This window comes from Salvelinus namaycush, chromosome 7 (genome assembly GCF_016432855.1).
Source record: "Salvelinus namaycush isolate Seneca chromosome 7, SaNama_1.0, whole genome shotgun sequence".
In the NCBI taxonomy this organism is placed as follows: Eukaryota; Metazoa; Chordata; class Actinopteri; order Salmoniformes; family Salmonidae; genus Salvelinus; species Salvelinus namaycush.
In genome coordinates, this window is record NC_052313.1 from 56,185,084 (window position 1) to 56,205,916 (window position 20,833).

A 20,833-nucleotide genomic window follows, 5' to 3' on the forward strand; every position below is an offset into this window, starting at 1 on the left:
ATTCAGGTGACCATCCTACCCATGCTAAATTACAGAGACATCATTTATAGATCGGCAGGTAAGGGTGCTCTCGAGCGGCTAGACGTTCTTTACCATTCGGCCATCAGATTTGCCACCAATGCTCCTTATAGGACACATCACTGCACTCTATACTCCTCTGTAAATTGGTCATCTCTGTATACCCGTCGCAAGACCCACTGGTTGATGCTTATTTATAAAACCCTCTTAGGCCTCACTCCCCCCTATCTGAGATATCTACTGCAGCCCTCATCCTCCACATACAACACCCGTTCTGCCAGTTACATTCTGTTCAAGGTCCCCAAATCACACACATCCCTGGGTCGCTCCTCTTTTCAATTCGCTGCAGCTAGCGACTGGAACGTGCTGCAAAAAACACTCAAACTGGTTCGTTTTATCGCCATCTCTTCATTCAAAGACTCAATCATGGACACGCTTACTGACAGTTGTGGCTGCTTCGCGTGATGTATTGTTGTCTCTACCTTCGGGCCCTTTGTGATGTTGTCTGTGCCCAATAATGTTTGTACCATGTTTTGTGCTGTTGTCATGTTGTGTTGCTACCATGCTGTGTTTTCATGTGTTGCTGCCATGCTGTGTTGTTGTCTTAGGTCTCTCTTTATGTAGTGTTGTGTTTTCTCTCTTGTTGTGATGTGTGTTTTGTCCTATATTTTATTTTTAATCCCAGCCCCCGTCCCCGCAGTACGCCTTTTGGTGGGCAGTCATTGTAAAAAATATTTTTTTCTTAACTGACTTGCCTAGTTAAATAAAATGTAACTAAACATTTCTTAAAAAAAAAAACTGGGGGGTAAAACTTTGCAACACCAAACTTTGACTTAACATGATCTTCTCCAACCTCACCCCACCAGTCAAGGCCCTTTAGTGTTTACCTCAGAGTTAAACTGTAAGCTTTGGTCAAATACTATCTGTTTACTCTCCTGTCTCTCTGTAATTCAGGTGGACATTGTTGTCTGTCCCTGTCCAGAATTGCACCATGTTCCCTAGATGGTGCACTACTTCTGACCAGAGCCAATAGGGGCGCACAACAACAAAAGTGCACTAAACATTGAATAGAGAGCCATTTCAGACACACCCCACTTTCTACTCTGTGTTTCTGTTATTCTTCAAAAATAAACCCTGTGTTCTTTACCCCACCATCTTCTTTATTCCGTATTTTCTTTATATCTGAAATGGGTATGAAACATGGTATATGTAATAACACCTGAAGACCTAGTCATGCTTGCTTACGGCTCAGTGAAAACATGTCCCGGGTTTTGGACCACGCACACTTGGGTAGCTATTACACTCTGTTTGCTTGATTGTCACCGGTCTCTTCTCCACCCATGTTTTGCTCCAATAGTCCAACCATATTAGAGCAGAGCTGTTAATTGCATTCACCTGGTGTCCCAGGTCTGAATTAGTAGTGGTTCTTCCCTCCAAGAACGACATTGAACATCCCTGATTTAGATAGATGTTGTAACGGCAGTCTACTTCGTCCTCCTCCTCAGACGAGGAGAGGCGAGAAGGATCAGAGGACCAATGTGCAGCGTGGTAATTAGACATAATGAATTTAATAGGACAAAACAAAAACACTATACAAACTGACAAAACACACTAACCGTCACAGTCCTTGCTGGTGCAGACAAAACACAAAGACAGGAAACAACCACCCACAATCCCCAACACAAAACAAGCCACCTATATATGATTCTCAATCAGGGACAACGATTGACAGCTGTCTCTGATTGAGAACCATATCAGGCTGAACATAGAAACAGACGAACTAGACACACAACATAGAATTCCCACCCAGCTCACGTCCTGACCAACACTAAACAAGCAAAACACATAAGAACTCTGGTCAGGACGTTACAGTACCCCCCCCCTGAGGTGCGGACTCCGAACGCACCCCTAAAACTCAAGGGGAGGGTCTGGGTGGGCATCTGTCCGCGGTGGCGGCTCCGGCGGTGGACGAGGACACCACTCCACCACTGTCTTTGTCCCCCTCCTTAGCGTCCTTTGAGTGGCGACCCTCGCCCACGACCTTGGCCTAAGAATCCTCCCCACGGCCCCCACATGATTTAGGAGGTAGCTCAGGACAGAGAGGTAGCTCAGGACAGAGAGGTAGCTCAGGACAGAGAGGTAGCTCAGGACAGAGGGGCAACTCCGGACTGAGTGGCAGCTCCGGACTGGGTGGCAGCTCCGGACTGGGTGGCAGCTCCGGACTGGGTGGCAGCTCCGGACTGGAGGACAGCTCCGGACTGGGTGGCAGCTCCGGACTGGGTGGCAGCTCCGGACTGGAGGACAGCTCCGGACTGGAGGGCAGCTCATGACTGGAGGGCAGCTCATGACTGGAGGGCAGCTCATGACTGGAGGGCAGCTCATGACTGGAGGGCAGCTCATGACTGGAGGGCAACTCATGACTGGAGGGCAACTCATGACTGGAGGGCAGCTCATGACTGTAGGGCAGCTCATGACTGTAGGGCAGCTCATGACTGTAGGGCAGCTCATGACTGTAGGGCAGCTCATGACTGTAGGGCAGCTCCTGACTGGCTGGCGGCTCTGGCAGCTCCTGACTGGCTGGCGGCTCTGGCAGCTCCTGACTGGCTGGCGGCTCTGGCAGCTCCTGACTGGCTGGCGGCTCTGGCAGCTCCTGACTGGCTGGCGGCTCTGGCAGCTCCTGACTGGCTGGCGGCTCTAGCGGCTCCTGACTGACGGACGGCTCTAATGGCTCGGGACAGACGGGCGGCTCTAATGGCTCGTGGCAGACGGATGGCTCAGATGGCGCTGGGCAGACAGATGGCTCAGATGGCGCTAGGCAGACAGATGGCTCAGACGGCGCTAGGCAGACAGATGGCTCAGACGGCGCTGGGCAGACGGATGGCTCAGGCGGCGCTGGGCAGACGGATGGCTCAGGCGGCGCTGGGCAGACGGATGGCTCAGACGGCGCTGGGCAGACGGATGGCTCAGACGGCGCTGGGCAGACGGATGGCTCAGACGGTGCTGGACAGACGAGCAGTGCAGGCGGCGTTGAGCAGACGAGCAGTGCAGGCAGTTCAGACGGCGCTGGGCAGGCAGGCAGCTCAGACGGCGCTGGACAGACGAGCAGTGCAGGCAGCGTTGGGCAGACGGCCGACTCTGACCTGCTGAGGCGCACAGTAGGCCTGGTGCGTGGTGTAGGCACTGGTGGTACCGGGCTGGAGCGGGAAGGTAGCGCCGGATATACCGGACCGTGCAGGCGTACTGGCTCCCTTGAGCACTGAGCCTGCCCAACCTTACCTGGTTGCATGCTCCCCGTAGCCCGTCCAGTGCGGGGAGGTGGAATAACCCGCACTGGGCTGTGTTGGCGAACCGGGGACACCATGCGTAAGGCTGGTGCCATGTACAACGGCCCGAGGAGACGTACTGGAGGCCAGATATGTAGAGCCGGCTTCATGGCACTTGGCTCAATGCTCACTCTAGCCCGCTCAGTGCGGGGAGGTGGAATAACCCGCACCGGGCTATGCACCCGTACAGGAGACATCGTGCGCTCTTCCGCATAACACGGTGTCTGCCCGTACTCCTGCTCTCCACGGTAAGCATGGGAAGTGGGCGCAGGTTTCCTACCTGCCCTCGCCACACTACCCTTTAGCCCCCCCCCCCCCCCCCCCCCCCAATACATTTTTGGGGTTTCTTCACGGGCTTCCAGCCCCGCTTCCGTGCTGCCTCCTCAGACCACCGCTCCTGGGCTTTAGCTGCCTCCATCTCTTCCCGAGAGCGGCGATATTCTCCAACCTTAGCCCAGGGTCCTTCTCCGTTAAATATTTGCTCCCATGACCATTCCTCCTGGTACCGCTGCTGCTGTCGCTGCTGCCCGTTGCCACGCTGCTTGATCCTTGGTTGGTGGGTGGTTCTGTAACGGCAGTCTACTTCGTCCTCCTCCTCAGACGAGGAGAGGCGAGAAGGATCAGAGGACCAATGTGCAGCGTGGTAATTAGACATAATGAATTTAATAGGACAAAACAAAAACACTATACAAACTGACAAAACACACTAACCGTCACAGTCCTTGCTGGTGCAGACAAAACACAAAGACAGGAAACAACCACCCACAATCCCCAACACAAAACAAGCCACCTATATATGATTCTCAATCAGGGACAACGATTGACAGCTGTCTCTGATTGAGAACCATATCAGGCTGAACATAGAAACAGACGAACTAGACACACAACATAGAATTCCCACCCAGCTCACGTCCTGACCAACACTAAACAAGCAAAACACATAAGAACTCTGGTCAGGACGTTACAGATGTAGGATCTTCATTTGAGTCAGTATGCTACAACAGGAAAATAATCTTGAAGCAACAGGAAATGTGAATTATTATGTGGATTATAGCTAATGGACATTTTTGTAGGGGTTGATAAATTTTTCGTCAGGGCAAATCAAGTCTGACATTTTAAAGTGGAAATTACAAACTTTTGCAACAAAAGCATGATCAAATTAAGATCCTACATCTGTACTGTCTGCTGCTACTACAGCATTATAAATCAGCTGGCATGGATGTTTGATAGCAGGCTATCAATGTGCATAATACTTAACAATCGGAGAGAGGGTAGGAAAAAATAATTTGTCCCTCTGCATATTGAAAACACACACACACTGCTCCTGATCTGCTGCTGCCTTGGTTTATATTAACGTGCAGGGAGATGATTAACCTAGCTATTGCCAACCTCTATTTAAGCATTTTAAAACATACTTTTTTCCAATTACGAGTGCGCTATCATGCGATCTGTCTATCTGTCAATTACAGAAACGATTACAAATACAGTAGGCTATGGCCAGATCAGCATTTCAGACACATCCCTTGGGTTAGTCACTGTTTTTACAGTGCTGTTGCTCAGTTTAGCAACCTACTGGTTTTTAGGTCCCTGGTCAAAAGTAGTGCACTATTTAGTGAATAGGGTGGCATTTTGGATGCATTGTCTGCATCTCTGTGTTTCAGACATTAACGCCTGCCTGCGTCCAAAATGCTGTGCATAGGTGGCCCTCGTCAAAACTAGTGTACTATGTAGGGAATAGGGTGCCTCTGTTTACTCTGTGTGCCACTGCACCTTAGGTGGACATTGACATCAAACTGAGGTCCTGCCAAGGATCATGCAACAGGACCTTAGCTTTCCTTATCGACCACGACAGCTACCGGTCGCAACAGGACCTGATGACCAAATTCAGTAACACTACCAAGCATCAGAAGAAGAACTCCCCTGTTGAAGACATCCTGAAGATCAAACTACAACCAGTGGATGTCGATCCTCCACCGTTGTTCAGCTACAAAACCATCCCCATCATCCACAAGGAACTCCTGACTCAGTTTGAGTACCTAGAACAGAACCAGGTGGTTCTAGAAGACGTTCTAGAAGAAACGGAATGTCTGGGTTCCGTAGGGGTGACAGCCTTTCAAGAATGTTAATAAACCAAGAGAGAACTCTCTTGCTGGATAACCAAAATATTATTTTGAATAGTATATTGTGTCATATTGTACCCTTATCACTTATATTAAAGGAATATTGTTTAACTACAATTACCTGTATATGTATGATATAAACTCAGCAAAAAAAGAAATGTCCTCTCACTGTCAACTGCGTTTATTTTCAGCAAACTTAACATGTGTAAGTATTTGTATGAACATAACAAGATTCAACAACTGAGACATGAACTGAACAAGTTCCACAGACATGTGACTAACAGAAATTGAATAATGTGTCCCTGAACAAAGGGGGGTCAAACTCAAAAGTAACAGTCAGTATCTGGTGTGGCCCCCAGCTGCATTAAGTACTGCAGTGCATCTCCTCCTCATGGACTGCACCAGATTAGCCAGTTCTTGCTGTGAGATGTTACCCCACTCTTCCACCAAGGCACCTGCAAGTTCCCGGACATTTCTGGGGGGAATGGCCCTAGCCCTCACCCTCCAAAGCATTATTTTTAAGCACTTTGAACTGCATTTTTGTAAGAAATGTGCTATGTAAATAACAATTTGTTACATAGTAATGTAAGCCTATTAATGTATTTGTTGTGGAGTAACAGAGTCAGTCTCTGAACTGGTACAAGGGCCCTAGCTGGGCCCATATTCATAAAGCATCTCAGTAGGGGTGCTGATCTAGGATCAGTTGTAAGCTTTAGATCATAATGGACAAGATCGCATGGACAGGGGGGACCTGATCCTAGGTCAGCACTCCTACTCTAAGACTGGGTAACACTTCAGTTACCCAGTGTTATGGCAGGGTAAGGTGTGACACTGCCTGGGAGGATGATGTCACATGGGGTATTTAGAAGCCCAGTAGAGTCCCTGTAGATGGAGCCATTTCCCTGATATGTAGACCCTAGTCAAATCAAATCAAATCAAATTTGATTTGTCACATGCGTCAAATACAACAACCTTACAGTGAACATAGTTATGGCAGTGAGGTAGTTCCTCTATGCCAAAAGAGTCCATCGTTGAAACCACACCTTAGTCACTGTGTTGCATAGGGTCAGTTTTCAAGACTATGTAGACACCATAACACCAGGCAGTGTCACACCTTACCCTGCCATAACACTGGGTAACTGAAGTGTCATCAACAACAGACCATTTGAGGAGTTTTGTTAATATCAACTCAAATCAAATTTTATTGGTCAAATACACATGGTTAGCAGATGTTAATGCGAGTGTAGTGAAATGCTTGTGCTTCTAGTTCCGACAGTGCAGTAATATTTAACAAGTAATCTAACAAATTCACAACAACTACCTTATACACACAAATGTAAAGGGATGAATAAGAATATGTACATGTAAATATATTGATGAGCGATGGCCGTGCGGCATAGGCAAGATGCAGTAGATGGTATAGAATACAGTATATACAGTTGAAGTCGGAGGTTTACATACACTTAGGTTGGAGTCATTAAAACACATTTTTCAACCACTCCACAAATTTCTTGTTAACAAACTATCGTTTTGGCAAGTCGGTTAGGACATCTACTTTGTGCATGACACAAGTAATTTTTCCAACAATTGTTTACAGACAGATTATTTCACTTATAATTCACTGTATCACAATTCCAGTGGGTCAGAAGTTTACATACACTAAGTTGACTGTGACTTTAAACAGCTTGGAAAATTCCAGAAAATGATGTCATGGCTTTAGAAGCTTCTGATAGGCTAATTGACATAATTTGAGTCAATTGGAGGTGTACCTGTGGATATATTTCAAGGCCTACCTTCAAAATCAGTGCCTCTTTGCTTGACACCATGGGAAAATCAAAAGAAATCAGCTAAGACCTCAGAAAAAAATGTAGACCTCCACAAGTTTGGTTCATCCTTGGGAGCAATTTCCAAACGCCTGAAGGTACCACGTTCATCTGTACAAACAATAGTATGCTAGTATAAACACCATGGGACCACGCAGCCATCATACCGCTCAGGAAGGAGATGCATTCTGTCTCCTAGAGATTAACATACTTTGGTGTGAAAAGTGCTAATAAATCCCAGAACAACAGCAAAGGACCTTGTGAAGATGCTGGAGGACACCGGTACAAAAGTATCTATATCCACAGTTAAACGAGTCCTATATGGACATAACCTGAAAAACCGCTCAGCAAGGAAGAAGCCACTACTCCAAAACCGCCATAAAAAAGCCAGACTACAGTTTGCAACTGCACATTGGGACAAAGATTGTACTTTTTGGAGAAATGTCCTCTGGTCTGATGAAACAAAAATAGAACTGTTTGGCCATAATGACCATCGTTATGTTTGGAGGAAAAAGGGGGAGGCTTGCAAGCCGAAGAACACTATCCCAACCGTGAAGCACGGGGGTGGCAGCATCCTGTTGTGGGGGTGCTTTGCTGCAGGAGGGACTGGTGCACTTCTCAAAATAGATGGCATCATGAGGTAGGAAAATTATGTGGATATATTGAAGCAACATCTCAAGACATCAGTCAGGAAGTTAAAGCTTGGTCGCAAATAGGTCTTCCAAATGGACAATGACCCCAAGCATACTTCCAAAGTTGTGGCAAAATGGCTGAAGAACAACAAAGTCAAGGTATTGGAGTGGCCATCACAAGCCCTGACCTCAATCCTATAGAAGATTTGTGGGCAGAACTGAAAGAGCGTGTGCGAGCAAGGAGGCCTACAAACCGGACTCAGTTACACCAGCTCTGTCAGGAGGAATGGGCCAAAATTCACCCAATTTATTATGGGAAGCTTGTGGAAGGCTACCCGAAACGTTTGACCCAAGTGAAACCATTTAAAGGCAATGCTACCAAATACTAATTGAGCGTATGTACACTTCTGACCAACTGGGAATGTGATGAAAGAAATGCTATTATTCTGACATTTCACATTCTTAAAATAAAGTGGTCATCCTAACTGGCGTAAGACAGGGCATTTTTACTAGGATTAAATGTCAGGAATTGTGAAAAACTGAGTTTAAATGTATTTGGCTAAGGTGTATGTAAACTTCCGACTTCAACTGTACATATGAGATGAGTAATGTAGGATATGTAGACATTACTAAAGTGAGTAGTGAAAACTTTGTTAAGTCCATTTATTAAAGTTGCAAGAGATTTGAGTCTGTATGTTGGCAGCAGCCTCTGTTTAACAGTCTGATGGCCTTGAGATAGAAGGTGTTTTTAAGTCTCTCTGTCCCAGTTTTTATGCACCTGTACTGACCTCGCCTTCTGGATGATAGCGGGGTGAACAGGCAGTGGCTCGGGTGGTTGGTGTCCTTGTTGGTAATCAAGCCTACCACTCTAGTGTCGTCTGCAAACTTGATAATTGAGTTGGAGGCGTGCATGGCCACGCAATCATGTGTGAACAGGGGGTACAGGAGAGGGCTGAGAACGCAACCTTGTGGTGCCCCAGTGTTGAGGATCAGCGGAGTGGAGATGTTGTTTCTTACCCTCACCACCTGGGGGCGGCCCATCAGAAAGTCCAGGACCCATTTGCACTGCGCATGCTCTGAGGACGCGGCTAGGGATACCATCTGGGCCGACAGCCTTGCGAGGGGATAACACGTTTAAATGTTTTACTCACATTGGCCGCGGTGAAGGAGAGCCCGCAGGTTTTGGTAGCGGGCCGTGTCAGTGGCACTGTATTGTCCTCAAAGCGAGCAAAGAAGTTGTTTAATTTGTCTGGGAGCAAGACGTTGATGTCCGCGATGGGAATGGTTTTCTTTTTGTAATCCGTGATTGACTGTAGACCCTGCCACATGCGTCTCTTGTTTGAGCCATTGAATTTCGTCTCTACTTTGTCTCTATACTGACACTTTACTTGCTTGATTGCCTTGCGGAGGAAATAGCTACACTGTTTGTATTCGGTCATGTTTCCAGTCGCCTTGCCATGATTAAAAGTGGTAGTTCGCGCTTTCAGTTTTGTGCGAATGCTGCCATCAATTCACGGTTTCTGGTTAGGGAAGGTTTTAATCGTCACAGTGGGTACAACATCACCGATGCACTTGCTAATAAACTCGCTCACAGAGTCAGCGTATACGTCAATGTTATTGCCTGAGGCTACCAGGAACATATCCCAGTTCACGTGATCGAAGCAATCTTGAAGCGTGGAATCCGATTGGTCAGACCAGCGTTGGATAGACCTGAGCATGGGCGTTTCCTGTTTTATTTTCTGTCTATATGCTGGCCATGACTTCAACAAAATGAAGTCATGGTCAGATTTCCGAAGGGAGGGCGGAGGAGGGCTTTGTATGCATTGCGGAAGTTAGAGTAGCAATGGTCCAGAATGCTACCAGCCCGTGTCGCGCATTCGATATGCTGATAGAATTTACGAAGCCTTGATCTCTGATTAGCTTTGTTAAAATCCCCAGCTACAATAAATGCAGCCTCAGGATATATGGTTTCCAGTTTACATAGAGTCCAGTGAAGTTCTTTCAGGGCCATCGAGGTATTTGCTTGGGGGGGATATACACGGCTGTGACTATAATCGAAGAGAATTCTCTTGGTAGATAATGCGGTCGGCATTTGATTGTAAGGAATTCTAGGTCAGGTGAACAAAAGGACTTGAGTTCCTGTATGTTGTTATGATCACACCATGAGTGGTTAATCATAAGGCATACACCTCTGCCCTTCTTCTTACCAGATAGTTGTTTGTTTCTGTCGGCGTGATGCATGAAGAAACCGGGTGGCTGTACCGACTCTGACAACATATCCCGAGTGAGCCATGTTTCTGTGAAACAGTCGTTGATGTCTCTCTGGAAGGCAACTCGTGCCCTAATTTCGTCCACCTTGTTATCTAGAGATTGGGCATTGGCAAGTAATATGCTCGGAAGCGGTGGATGGTGTGCTCGCCTTCTAAGTCTGACCAGTAGGCCGCTCCATCTGCCTCATCTGCGGCGACGACGTTGTTTTGGATCGGCCTCTGGGATAAGATCCCATGTCCAGGGTGGAGGTCCGAACAAAGGATCTGCTACGGGAAAGTTGTATTCCTGGTCGTAATATTGGTAAGTTGTCGTCGCTTTTATATCCAATAGTTCTTCCCGGATGTATGTAATAACACTTGAGATTTTTTGGGCTAACAATGTAAGAAATAATACATAAAAAAACAAATTACTGCATAGTTTCCTAAGGACCTGAAGCGAGGTGACCATCTTTGTCGGCGCCATGTTTTTTGTTGTTGTTGTTTTTTTTGTTGCATTAATTGTCCAAAAACTATGGCTAAATCATTGTGCATGACTTACTCTACACAGGAAACACATATTATAGTGTTCATATCTAAAAGGTTGTTCTGGTTTAAGACAACTTTGTTAGAACAGGGTAATAGTTCCTGTGAAACCATTCATTATGATGTGTATTGCAACAGACCACCTTCTGCCAGACAAACTATTGCACAAGCATCACATAAACAACTACTGTTAGAATACTGGAAACAATCACCATTTACATGTGCTATTTTTGCGTGTTGTGGTGTGTGGTATTTTCCACTGTGCAAGAGCTTTCTTGTAACTAAAAGGCTCTACTTCAACTGATTGGGCCGTGAGTCATACAAGTATTTTGTTCCCGTGATCCTTACTGCAATTTCATTGGCCATTTCCACAGAAGTCACAGAGCTTTAGAACAAAAAGGAAGTTAAACAGCTGATTACTGTAATCATGACATTTTACTAGAAGATAGTTACACTAATGGATTGACCGTTCATGTATACAATAACTCACTAGGACTACATCATACATGCATTTTAGCAAAGTACATATAAATGTCAAAGGGGAAATGAAGAAGCATGTTTTTATTAATTACTGACTAGCGGTAGAAAGGGGTGATAGGATACAGGCATATTCACAAGAGTATTTTACTAATATGTTCACTGTAATATTGTCACATGACTTTGAAAAAACAAACAATGCAATTCATATTTGACAAAGACCATACATATCTACAGTCAAAAGTTATTAGTTAAGTTAATATGTTGTATGAGTTTCAGTATTTGATACTGTTTAAGTTTAATCAATTGGTCTTTGAGAATGCTGCAACTGTTCAGGCACCAAACAAAAAGTTTCTTACCTCTGGTCTGCATCTTGAGGTGGTCTTAGTTTTTAAAAGCAGCTTCTGTTCTGACATGCCAAGGTCACGATATGTACTGAAATATCAATATTACACAAGCAACATTCTCAGCATACAACATTAAAATGTTAAACTATTTAAAACTTTTACATTTTGATATTATCTAGTATTTCCATTTACACACCCAGGATCATAACCATCAGAATAACATTCAGAACGCTGTAAATGGACAGAAAACAGTTCTCCCATGATGACCTGCAGTTGGAAGTCTGATTTAGTCAGTATAAACCTCTGGGGTAAACAAAACAGATTTACTGCATAGCCAATGTTGTACAGTGCATTCGGAAAGTATTCAGACCCCTTGACATTTTTCCACATTTTATTACGTTACAGCCTTATCCTAAAATTGATTAAATTGGGGCGGGATTTTGTCTGTTTTTTTCCATTGACCTTGTTTGGCTTGTTTTTTGCTCTGACATGCGCTGTCAGCTGTGTGGACCTTATATAGACAGTTGTGTGCCTTTCCAAATCATGTCCAAACAATGGAATTTACCACAGGTGGACTCCAATCAAGTTGTAGAAATGTCTCAAGGATGATCAATGGAAACAGGATGCACCTGAGCTCAATTTTGAGTCTCATAGCAAAGCTTTCAGATTACATTACTAGTGGAACACCTAACTTAAGTAGTGAAGTTAAAACTTCAAAAATTAATGAAAAAAAATAAACATAATGATGTGTAAGGTCATTGTTAACTTGCTTAAAGTTTCCACATGAAGCGCAGTCTGTGCAAAGAGGAAGTGGTGAGTGTCAATTCATCTCTTGCTTAGTGACCATTTCTCATTATGCAGAAGGTCAAACATTAAACATATATATACAGAGCAGGAAATTCCATTGAAAAAGGCTTTTTCAAAATATCCCTGGTATTAAAGCTAGAATCCTTAGTTGCTAAATGCATTTTTTAAACTTTTATATACTGAACAAAAATATAAACGCAACAAGTTACAGTTCGTTGAAGGAAATCAGTCAATTTAAATATATTAACTAGGCCCTAACCTATGGATTTCACATGACTGGGCAGGGGCGCAGCCATGGGTAGGCCTGGGAGGTCATAAGCCCACCCACAGGGGTGGGAAACCGCACATTTTCGAGTGGCCTTTTATTGTCTCCAGCACAAGGTGCACCTGTGTAATAATCATGCCGTTTAATCAGCTTCTTGATATGCACACCTGTCAGGTGGATGGATAAACTTGGCAAAGGAGAAATGTTTACTAATAGAGATGTAAACAAATTTGTACGCAACATTTGAGATATATGGAACATTTCTGGGATCTTTCATTTCAGCCCATGAAAAATGGGACCAACACTTTACATGTTGTGGGAGGAAAACAACTTATAAATTCCTCATGCGCTTGTTCAACTGTCCTACCCAATCAGAACCCAAAATATAAGCTTGTTTGTAAACACAGTAAATGTAAACTAACACTGTGTAGCCTCAAAGCATGGTTAAAACTATAATGTTGATATCATGGATGATCTGACCATAGTTCTGTCTATGAATGTGAGTGGTTACATATCTCCAGGCCCATCCCTCAGATTTCTACCAAAATTGAGGCGGGGAGTCCACTTTGTTATTGTTTCAATTAAGGATTCTAGCTTTAAGACATCTTGTGACCTTGATGCCCATTTAGTGAGAGGTGACTAGTACCACTGCCATTAAAACATGCTGTTTATAGCTTTGTTTTGTGGATACTCTTACTCACAAAGGTGTTATGGGGCACATGCAGTAGGCTTTTTAATTAACTTAAAATGGACAACTCTAATTTAATGTTTGAAAAAGTTATTATTAAAAATGGTAAATTGTACAGTAATTGGGACATGCGTGTTGCTCAGTAAGCGACTAAGCTCTCAAACAGGATATGTGTGGTTGATGCAGCATCAATACACTACAAAAGGCTTGGGGGGTTTTTCTACATAAATCCACAAACCTCTTCCTAACTACTTCACACAAAAAGTTACAATTTACTTTCAAGACAGGCACAAATTAACTTTTTCGAGGAATGAACAATGAAAAACATGAATCAAGACTCAAAAGTAATAATTTCCTTCAAAGATATTGCTGACTGGTATATAGACGAGTGACGAAGAGCAGCATTAGATACTGTACAGTATACAAAGATATTAATATTCAGAGTAGATTCACATTATCTACCAAAGTTATATTCTAGTTCACATTATCCACCAACGCCATAACTATTATCACAATAGCCGAGATATGTTAAACCAGATGGAAGAGGAAGGGTAGATGCAGATGTGGCACCTTATTAGGCAGTAGTTGTGAGTTCAAGATTTGGAAACTGAACTCTGGAGTAAATAGTTGAGGCAATGCAGTTGGGCCTTGGTCCTCTTGGTGGGGGTACCAGCTGTATCACGTCATACTGAAAAGCAAATGTGGATATGAGTGAAAACATCCCTCATAAAGATAAACGTGATATAATATTAATATACTGTATATATATATATATCCATATTCCCACTACAGATACTGACCACTAGACTGTCTGCCCTTTCAGGTGGTTCAGGGGTTGGAGGAGAGTCATGGTTCTTCTGGCAAGCAGCTCTCTTCCACAGCACTGAAATGGCTAAGATGACCCATATAGATGGAATTAGTATAGACTATTGTGATCACACAACACTGAGTAACATCTTACATATTACAGTGTGTATTGGGGCAAATGTACAGTAACAGATAGTCCTAACATTGCATGTAAAGGCAGGAAAGGTTAGCCTGGTATCCAGTCTAAATAAAAGTTTTAGTAAGATAAAAAATAGAATAATATGCAATTTATCAGACGCTTTTATCCAAAGTGACTTATAGTCATGCGTGAATACATTTTACGTATGGGTGGCACTGGGAATCAAAGCCACATGCATGGTGGTGCCACCCAGATGTTACTAGGTTACTAACAAACCCTATTTTAAGAGTGTAGAAACACACCTGACAGCAATAAAATGAGCACTGCATTCAAGACCCCGGATCCAATGAGAAGACCCTTTAGCCATGTTGTGTTGACGTCTCTGGGTTGCTCTGTTGCTTCAGGGTCAACTGAAATGTGCAAATGTACTTTTTCAAATTTAGTGCATTTATTTCAACAACATTTTATAGCCTATATAAGCACAATATATTTACAATAATTAAAACACTTCCCAGACTATTAAAGTTACTGTTAAATCAGTTGGAAAATTAAAGACATAATCACTTACTAAACATCAAACTTTTGTTTGTTGTTTCATTGATTGATTCAAGTCCTGCAGTTTTATGGTAAATATGTGTAGCCTACATCCACTATAAGTTATGATACATTTCTGTAGTGGTCTTGCACCTTGCTGCGTAAAACATGAACAAAAACACTTTTCAAATGTATCTTATAGAAAAAATACAGTATATTGATCATTGAATGAAATGTGCCCTTACCAGCGGTCATGAGTCTGGTGCCGTTACTGAAAAGGAGACTATCGTTTTCTTTCTTTGCACAGTAGAACACTCCACAATCATCTACTGTTACATTCTGTATGAACAAACTATTTCCTGTTTCTAATGAATATTTCTTTCTATAATTATTATTGTAATAAAAAGCAGCAGGACTACTACTAGTGAAAGAGCGGAGTATGGCCAGTGGAGGCTGTGGTTGGTGCTGAATGTACCAGTGTACATTATTTACATTAAGAGAACAGTTCAGGGTTGCATTGTGTCCAAGCTCTACCAGTGTCTCTGTCAAAGCCTCAGCACCAACACACAGTCTTAAGACACCTAAGAACAGAAGAATCCATGAGACACTTCATTTATTGTCAAATGAATGTAAAATAAATAACATTTAAAAAAAAAATGGTCTTACAGAATAGACAGGCAACAATCCTCGACATCCTCAGCGCTGTGATAAATCTTTGAGACCGAACTGACTTCCTCCTTCTAACAGACATCTGACTGAACACACTGTGCAACCACATGATCAAACCATAGTTTGCAAAAAGCTATAAGAAACACTCTTTAATAAAGAGCATTGAGGAAGTGAATATGTTTCCTTTAATAACACTGTGGTGTCAAAGTAAAATACTTTCTAATTGAAAGGATGACAGAACTAATAAGCTTTTACTGTGCAGCACATGTTCAATCGCAAGTTCTCAACAAAACAACTCATTTGGTAGTACAATATTAATAACTGATCAGGAAATACTTCAATATCTTAGTAAGTAAAGCTGCATCTTGTTGACAGGAGAGACACATTGACTCAATCCTATTTCCAATTTTACAGACAGCCCTGGGTTTTAAAAACATTATGCCTTTAAATCAGCAACAAATATTGTATTAAAAGTGCATTAAATTTAGTTCACAAAAGCAAAGCTAAAATGTTTGGTATTTTACTAGGATCCCCATTAGGTGGATGCAGTGGTCCTGCAGTGGTCCTATCAGTAAACACTGTGGCTTCAGGCAATTTGGAATAACTGTTTTACTCACCTCTAGGAAGGTGGTTCAAGCAAGATATATATTTGCAGTCAATTATTACATACATTAAAGAAAAAATAAGTATTTCAGCAGTTTAACCACTCAGAACTTGTCAACAGTCTCATAAGCAGTACAATGACCAATTTCTGTGATGTACATCAAAGGAAATGGAGAGCTGGACTGAGGAGGAGAAACAGGAAGGGGCTGAGGTTCTCTACTCTGATGCTCATGCTGCTGCTCTTTGGACCAACTTCAGGCTCAGGAGTTGGTTTCTCTGTAAAATAAAGAGGGATATTTTCATAGTGTGATCATACTGTATCATCAACTTCTTAAAAATGTTAATGGAAATTCCAATAATGTATAGATAAAAGAGGCTGTTACACTTGGTTGTAATGCAAACCTTGAACAGAAAGTTCCACTTGACGAAGAATGTCCTCTGTTGGTATGAAACATGAATAACTCCCACTATCAGAGTCCTTGAGATCAGTCAGTAGGAGAGAGAAGTTGCCGTTTGCCCATTCCTCAGGGAAAATCCTGATTCTGTCTCTGAACTGACGGTCTTGGTCTGTCAAGTCTGCTTTTCCACTGACAATATTGTAGACATTACGGTCATCCTTATATCGCCAAAACATGGTGACCTTTTCAGTAGGCATTGCATTGTACCTACATGGTAAAATAACCTTCCCTCTTGTAAAACCTTTAACTCTCTCCTGCGAAGAGACTACAAAACAGACAAAATTAGCCTCCAATGAATGCATCTGACATCAATATGGCATTTTGCACATGTAGAATAAGAACAAACAATATAAAGCATGACTGATATTAATACCTTGGAGTTCCATCAACAAGATCACACAAACCGGCAACCAGCACCTGTGGAGTAGTGATAGAGAATGTTATGGTTGGGAACGAGTCTAGCAGGGTTATAAACACAGTGGCCTGGCTGAATATGAAAGAAAGGCTGAGCAACCAATCATAATACTGATGTGAATGGCCCATATTGGCAATGACAGGTGGGTGCATTCCAAAGAGGTAGAGTCAACCTAAAGGACATGTTGCAACAGATGTTACGTTCCTAAGGCCTAGTTTTTAATCTTCCTAAGGAACTGTTACTTTACTGTACTTGAAATGCCTTCAGACCAGACTGCATTCATATGTAAAAGTATGTGTAAAGCAACAATGTAGTCTATGTATTAACTAGCCAAAACAAAAAACGCAGTGAAGTGTGTTTTATAGGCTAACCTGTGAGTGCAGGTAACGAACGGTAAGAGGTCTCTGTAGTACAGGCCTATCCACCTTATTTGAGATTACAGGGACATTCCGCACTACCTATAGGTCTACTTGCTACATGTTGAACATTAGGCTACCTAGATACATTTGTTGAGTGGACTAACGTCGTGAGAGGGACAACAATAACGCATGAGCCTTGGTTGGGTTGGCAAGCTAGCTAATGATTAATGTTTGGTTAACTATGATCCATCTCTGACTAACATGCCAAGGTCAGGCTTCTCACCGCCATATGAACTAGTAGCTAGCAAGACAATTGGCCACGTTTACGCTACTTCAGCTAGCTAGCTCCTGGCAATAGAATTCGACATAGTTATGTTCTTATATAGAACTTCAGCTGGCCAGTTAACATAGTTAGCCAATACTAGCTAACTTACTGTTATTTGCTAAAATAGCTAATTTACATATCAGATTTAAAATAAAAGCAGGACTAATGATTTTGATAATTTGTTAGCTAGACTAGATGTAACACATCTGCAAAGCTAACTCTGTCTTGTAGCCAACGCGTTATCGAGCAACAGCATCTGTTTAACTGGTAGGTAACGATAGCTAGCTACCTACGTCGTTAGTTCACAACACCAATCGTACAAATACATCTACCTTTTATCCATGTCTTCCTAACCTTACGTATATGACACGTTATAGGTACTAAACTAGCTAGCTAGCAGTTACTAATTGTGATAGCTATTTAATTAGGCTATAGTCAGATAGGAAGCCTTGCACAGCGCAATCGCATAACGTACGTCATTCTATTGAATGTTTCTCATTGGTTGTCCAGTGTACATGTGGCTTAATTGGCTTTGCCTACACTACACGCCATTTGTAGGCCTATAAATATACCAGACCTGTTTTTCGCACCAAGAGCGCAAACAGGTTGGGTGTGAACACGCTTTCACCAATTTCCTGTTACCACTGGAGTGGGTCACTTTTTCTTTTTCTTTGGGATTTCGTTGGCGGATCGCATTAAACTTTTAGGTGCATACACCGTCACCTACTGTACTGGTGTGTGAGGCCATTCACGGCCTACCTACATTATATTCTTTGATACAATAATACAACATTGGGGAAAAGGAAAATTGCCATATCACCTATTATCCCTAAAAATCCACCACCCATTGCACTATTTAACCCTATCTAGTCCTACTCCAGACCAACGGCCTTAGAGGACATATCACTACCACTCAACACCCCCTACAGCTGTCACCACAACCTCTATGTTCTGTGACTTTCAATCCATTTCTACAGTACAATTAGTAACATGGTTATAAATGCTAAAGATCCCACTTTACTGAAGCACATATTCTTCCTATCACGCTCTTGATCTCTACCTACTCACATGAATCCTCTCAGGATCCCTCACCCTGTACCCTCTTCCTCTAACACTCTTAAACTTTAACGACAATTATCTAAAAACGCGTTCAAAAATATATGCATATTTGCAGATGTTTTACCTTAGACCCTTTTCCACATCATCTGAGTTTGTGTTGTGCCTGCCATCGGTTGAGACACAACATGCTCTTGAATACAGGGTGGGTGCTATTTCATTTGGTTGTTAGGTAGCCTAGCGGATAAAGCACTGGGCCTGCAACGCAAAGAGCGCTGGTTTGAATAACTGAGCAGACAAGTTGAAAAATCTGTAGATGTGTTCTTGAGCAAGGAACTTAACCCTAACTTGCTCAAAGGAGCGCCGTTCTACTATGGCTGAACCTGTACATCAACACATTTCACTGCACCTATCCAGTGTATTGAGAATAAAACATAATTGTTTTTAAATTGTAAATTTAATTGAAACTTCTAATTACTACCACAAAGATGACCGCCGGTCCATCCACTATTGAATATCAACTTAAATGATCATGTATATTCTATTGTCTATATTTCTATGATTTCAATAGGTTTCCTATGGAGGTTTGACAGTATAATTTAAAACAACAGATATTCCCATTCAAGTCACCGTTTTGATGTGTGGACCTCCAACCATCTTTGAGGTTCCATTTTATTTATATTTTAGTAGATTTCAGACAAAACATGACACCCACCCTGTATTCAAGAGCATGTTGTCCTTCAACCGATGGCGGGCACAACACCAAAACTTTAGATGATGTCAAATACGGTCTAAGCTACAACATGTGTGATTGCAGACATGAAAACAATCAGAGTTCATTTACATTAAAGGTTAAAATATTACATTTTTATATAAAAAAAGTTTTATTATAGAAGAGTTTGACAACCCTGTTTCTAAGCTTTTAAATGATTTCTATCTCAACCGTTTATCTTTTCCAGTGATGAAGACAAGGTTTCATTCAAATCTAAAGTGGTGCTGTCAAAAAAATATTGAATACCCAAAGGCATTGCTGGCAAGTATACACTATAACTAAAATACTATACACGTCCCATCATCATGTGAATGAAACCCTTTGAGTTGGACATTGTCGGTCACACACTCTCCAAAAGTACGTCCCAAATGGAACACTATTGCCTATAATCAGTGCACTTCTTTTGACCAAAGCCCATAGGATGCTGGTCAAAAGTAGGGCACTAAGGGGAATAGGGCACCATTTGGGACTCACACCCAGACTCTTCTCTAATTTAAACCTATCACTCTCAAGACACGTTAAAAGCTTTAGCCAATGGGTTAATAGTAATGCTAAAACAACACTGTGTGTCAGTTATCAGACAAGCTGATGCAATGACTCTTCAAATGGAAAAAGGCCTGAACAGGTTGGCTCTCTGAATGGACACATCCCCAGAGCAGGGAAACAGAGGTATGTATAGAAATTATCTGTACATGGCTCTGGTCCATAGCATTCATGCTGCTGAGTTTAATAAACAGAATCTACAAGTGACGTGACGTGACGTACTGGACCCGACCTTATTTGTACAGTGTTCAAAGACAATGTGCTGCTGGATTAGGAATGTAAATTATCTCTCCTAGATGATTTACTTGATTTACCTCTTGACTCCCTTGTGAGTATAATGTGTCAACCTCTTTCCTGCGCTAGGGCTTCTGTCTCTTGCCTGGTTTCTGTTGGTTATTTGTTGGGTTGCAGGATGCATTGTGCGAACACATGCAGTGCTTACTATTTTCAGTAGATGGTGCTGTTCAACCAGTTAAAATGTAGCCGCTCAAAATGTGTAGGACTGTGTGTATCACTGAAAATCATGACGACACATAAGGACTAGTGCAGGTTATATTATACAGATGATATTACTGTTATATTATATTGATGTGATCCTTGAGATGTTATAGAGACTTTGCTGAGACGTTTGTGTACACTGCCTCACCTCAAATTCCTAGCTACAGTTTGTTTGTTTGCAGCACACCTAACCAGCCTGAGAGGATGATGTCACAGGGGGTATTTGGAAGCCCAGTAGAGTCCCTGTAGATGGAGACATTTCCCTGATATGTAGACCCCATAGCACCAGGCCCTGGAACCTGCCTTAACTAACACCTGTACCCTGTCATAACACCTTGCCATGCCACAACCGGGAAAATGAAG

General features: G+C 42.6%; 2 protein-coding genes and 1 long non-coding RNA gene across 3 annotated transcripts in view; all 3 read right to left on the reverse strand.

The window, feature by feature from the left end:
• The window catches only part of LOC120050855 (interleukin-1 receptor accessory protein-like 1), an 838,450-nt gene that overhangs the window by 251,193 nt on the left and 566,424 nt on the right, over positions 1 to 20,833 (reverse strand). The gene's annotated exons all lie outside the window — the stretch shown is intronic.
• Positions 13,603 to 15,084, reverse strand: LOC120051498. Its single transcript, XR_005477272.1, has 3 exons — positions 14,541 to 15,084; positions 14,093 to 14,184; positions 13,603 to 13,980 (listed from the first exon to the last, which is right to left on the reverse strand). It is a non-coding gene; the product is annotated as an uncharacterized LOC120051498 (long non-coding RNA).
• LOC120051493 (CD276 antigen homolog) lies at positions 15,369 to 18,053 on the reverse strand. Its single transcript, XM_038998393.1, has 4 exons — positions 17,934 to 18,053; positions 16,876 to 16,919; positions 16,447 to 16,767; positions 15,369 to 16,320 (listed from the first exon to the last, which is right to left on the reverse strand). The coding sequence occupies exons 1-4, from the start codon at positions 17,942 to 17,944 to the stop codon at positions 16,205 to 16,207; spliced, it is 492 nt and encodes a 163-aa protein (XP_038854321.1). The 5' UTR covers positions 17,945 to 18,053; the 3' UTR covers positions 15,369 to 16,204.

What these genes read in the sequence shown, in the direction of transcription:
- LOC120051493 (XM_038998393.1), bottom strand. An exon ending in CTTGTTGATGGAACTCCAAG is followed by an intron (nt 16,768 to 16,875) that starts GTATTAATATCA and finishes TCTGTTTTGTAG; the next exon opens with TCTCTTCGCAGGAGAGAGTT. An exon ending in AGTGGAACTTTCTGTTCAAG is followed by an intron (nt 16,321 to 16,446) that starts GTTTGCATTACA and finishes TTTATTTTACAG; the next exon opens with AGAAACCAACTCCTGAGCCT.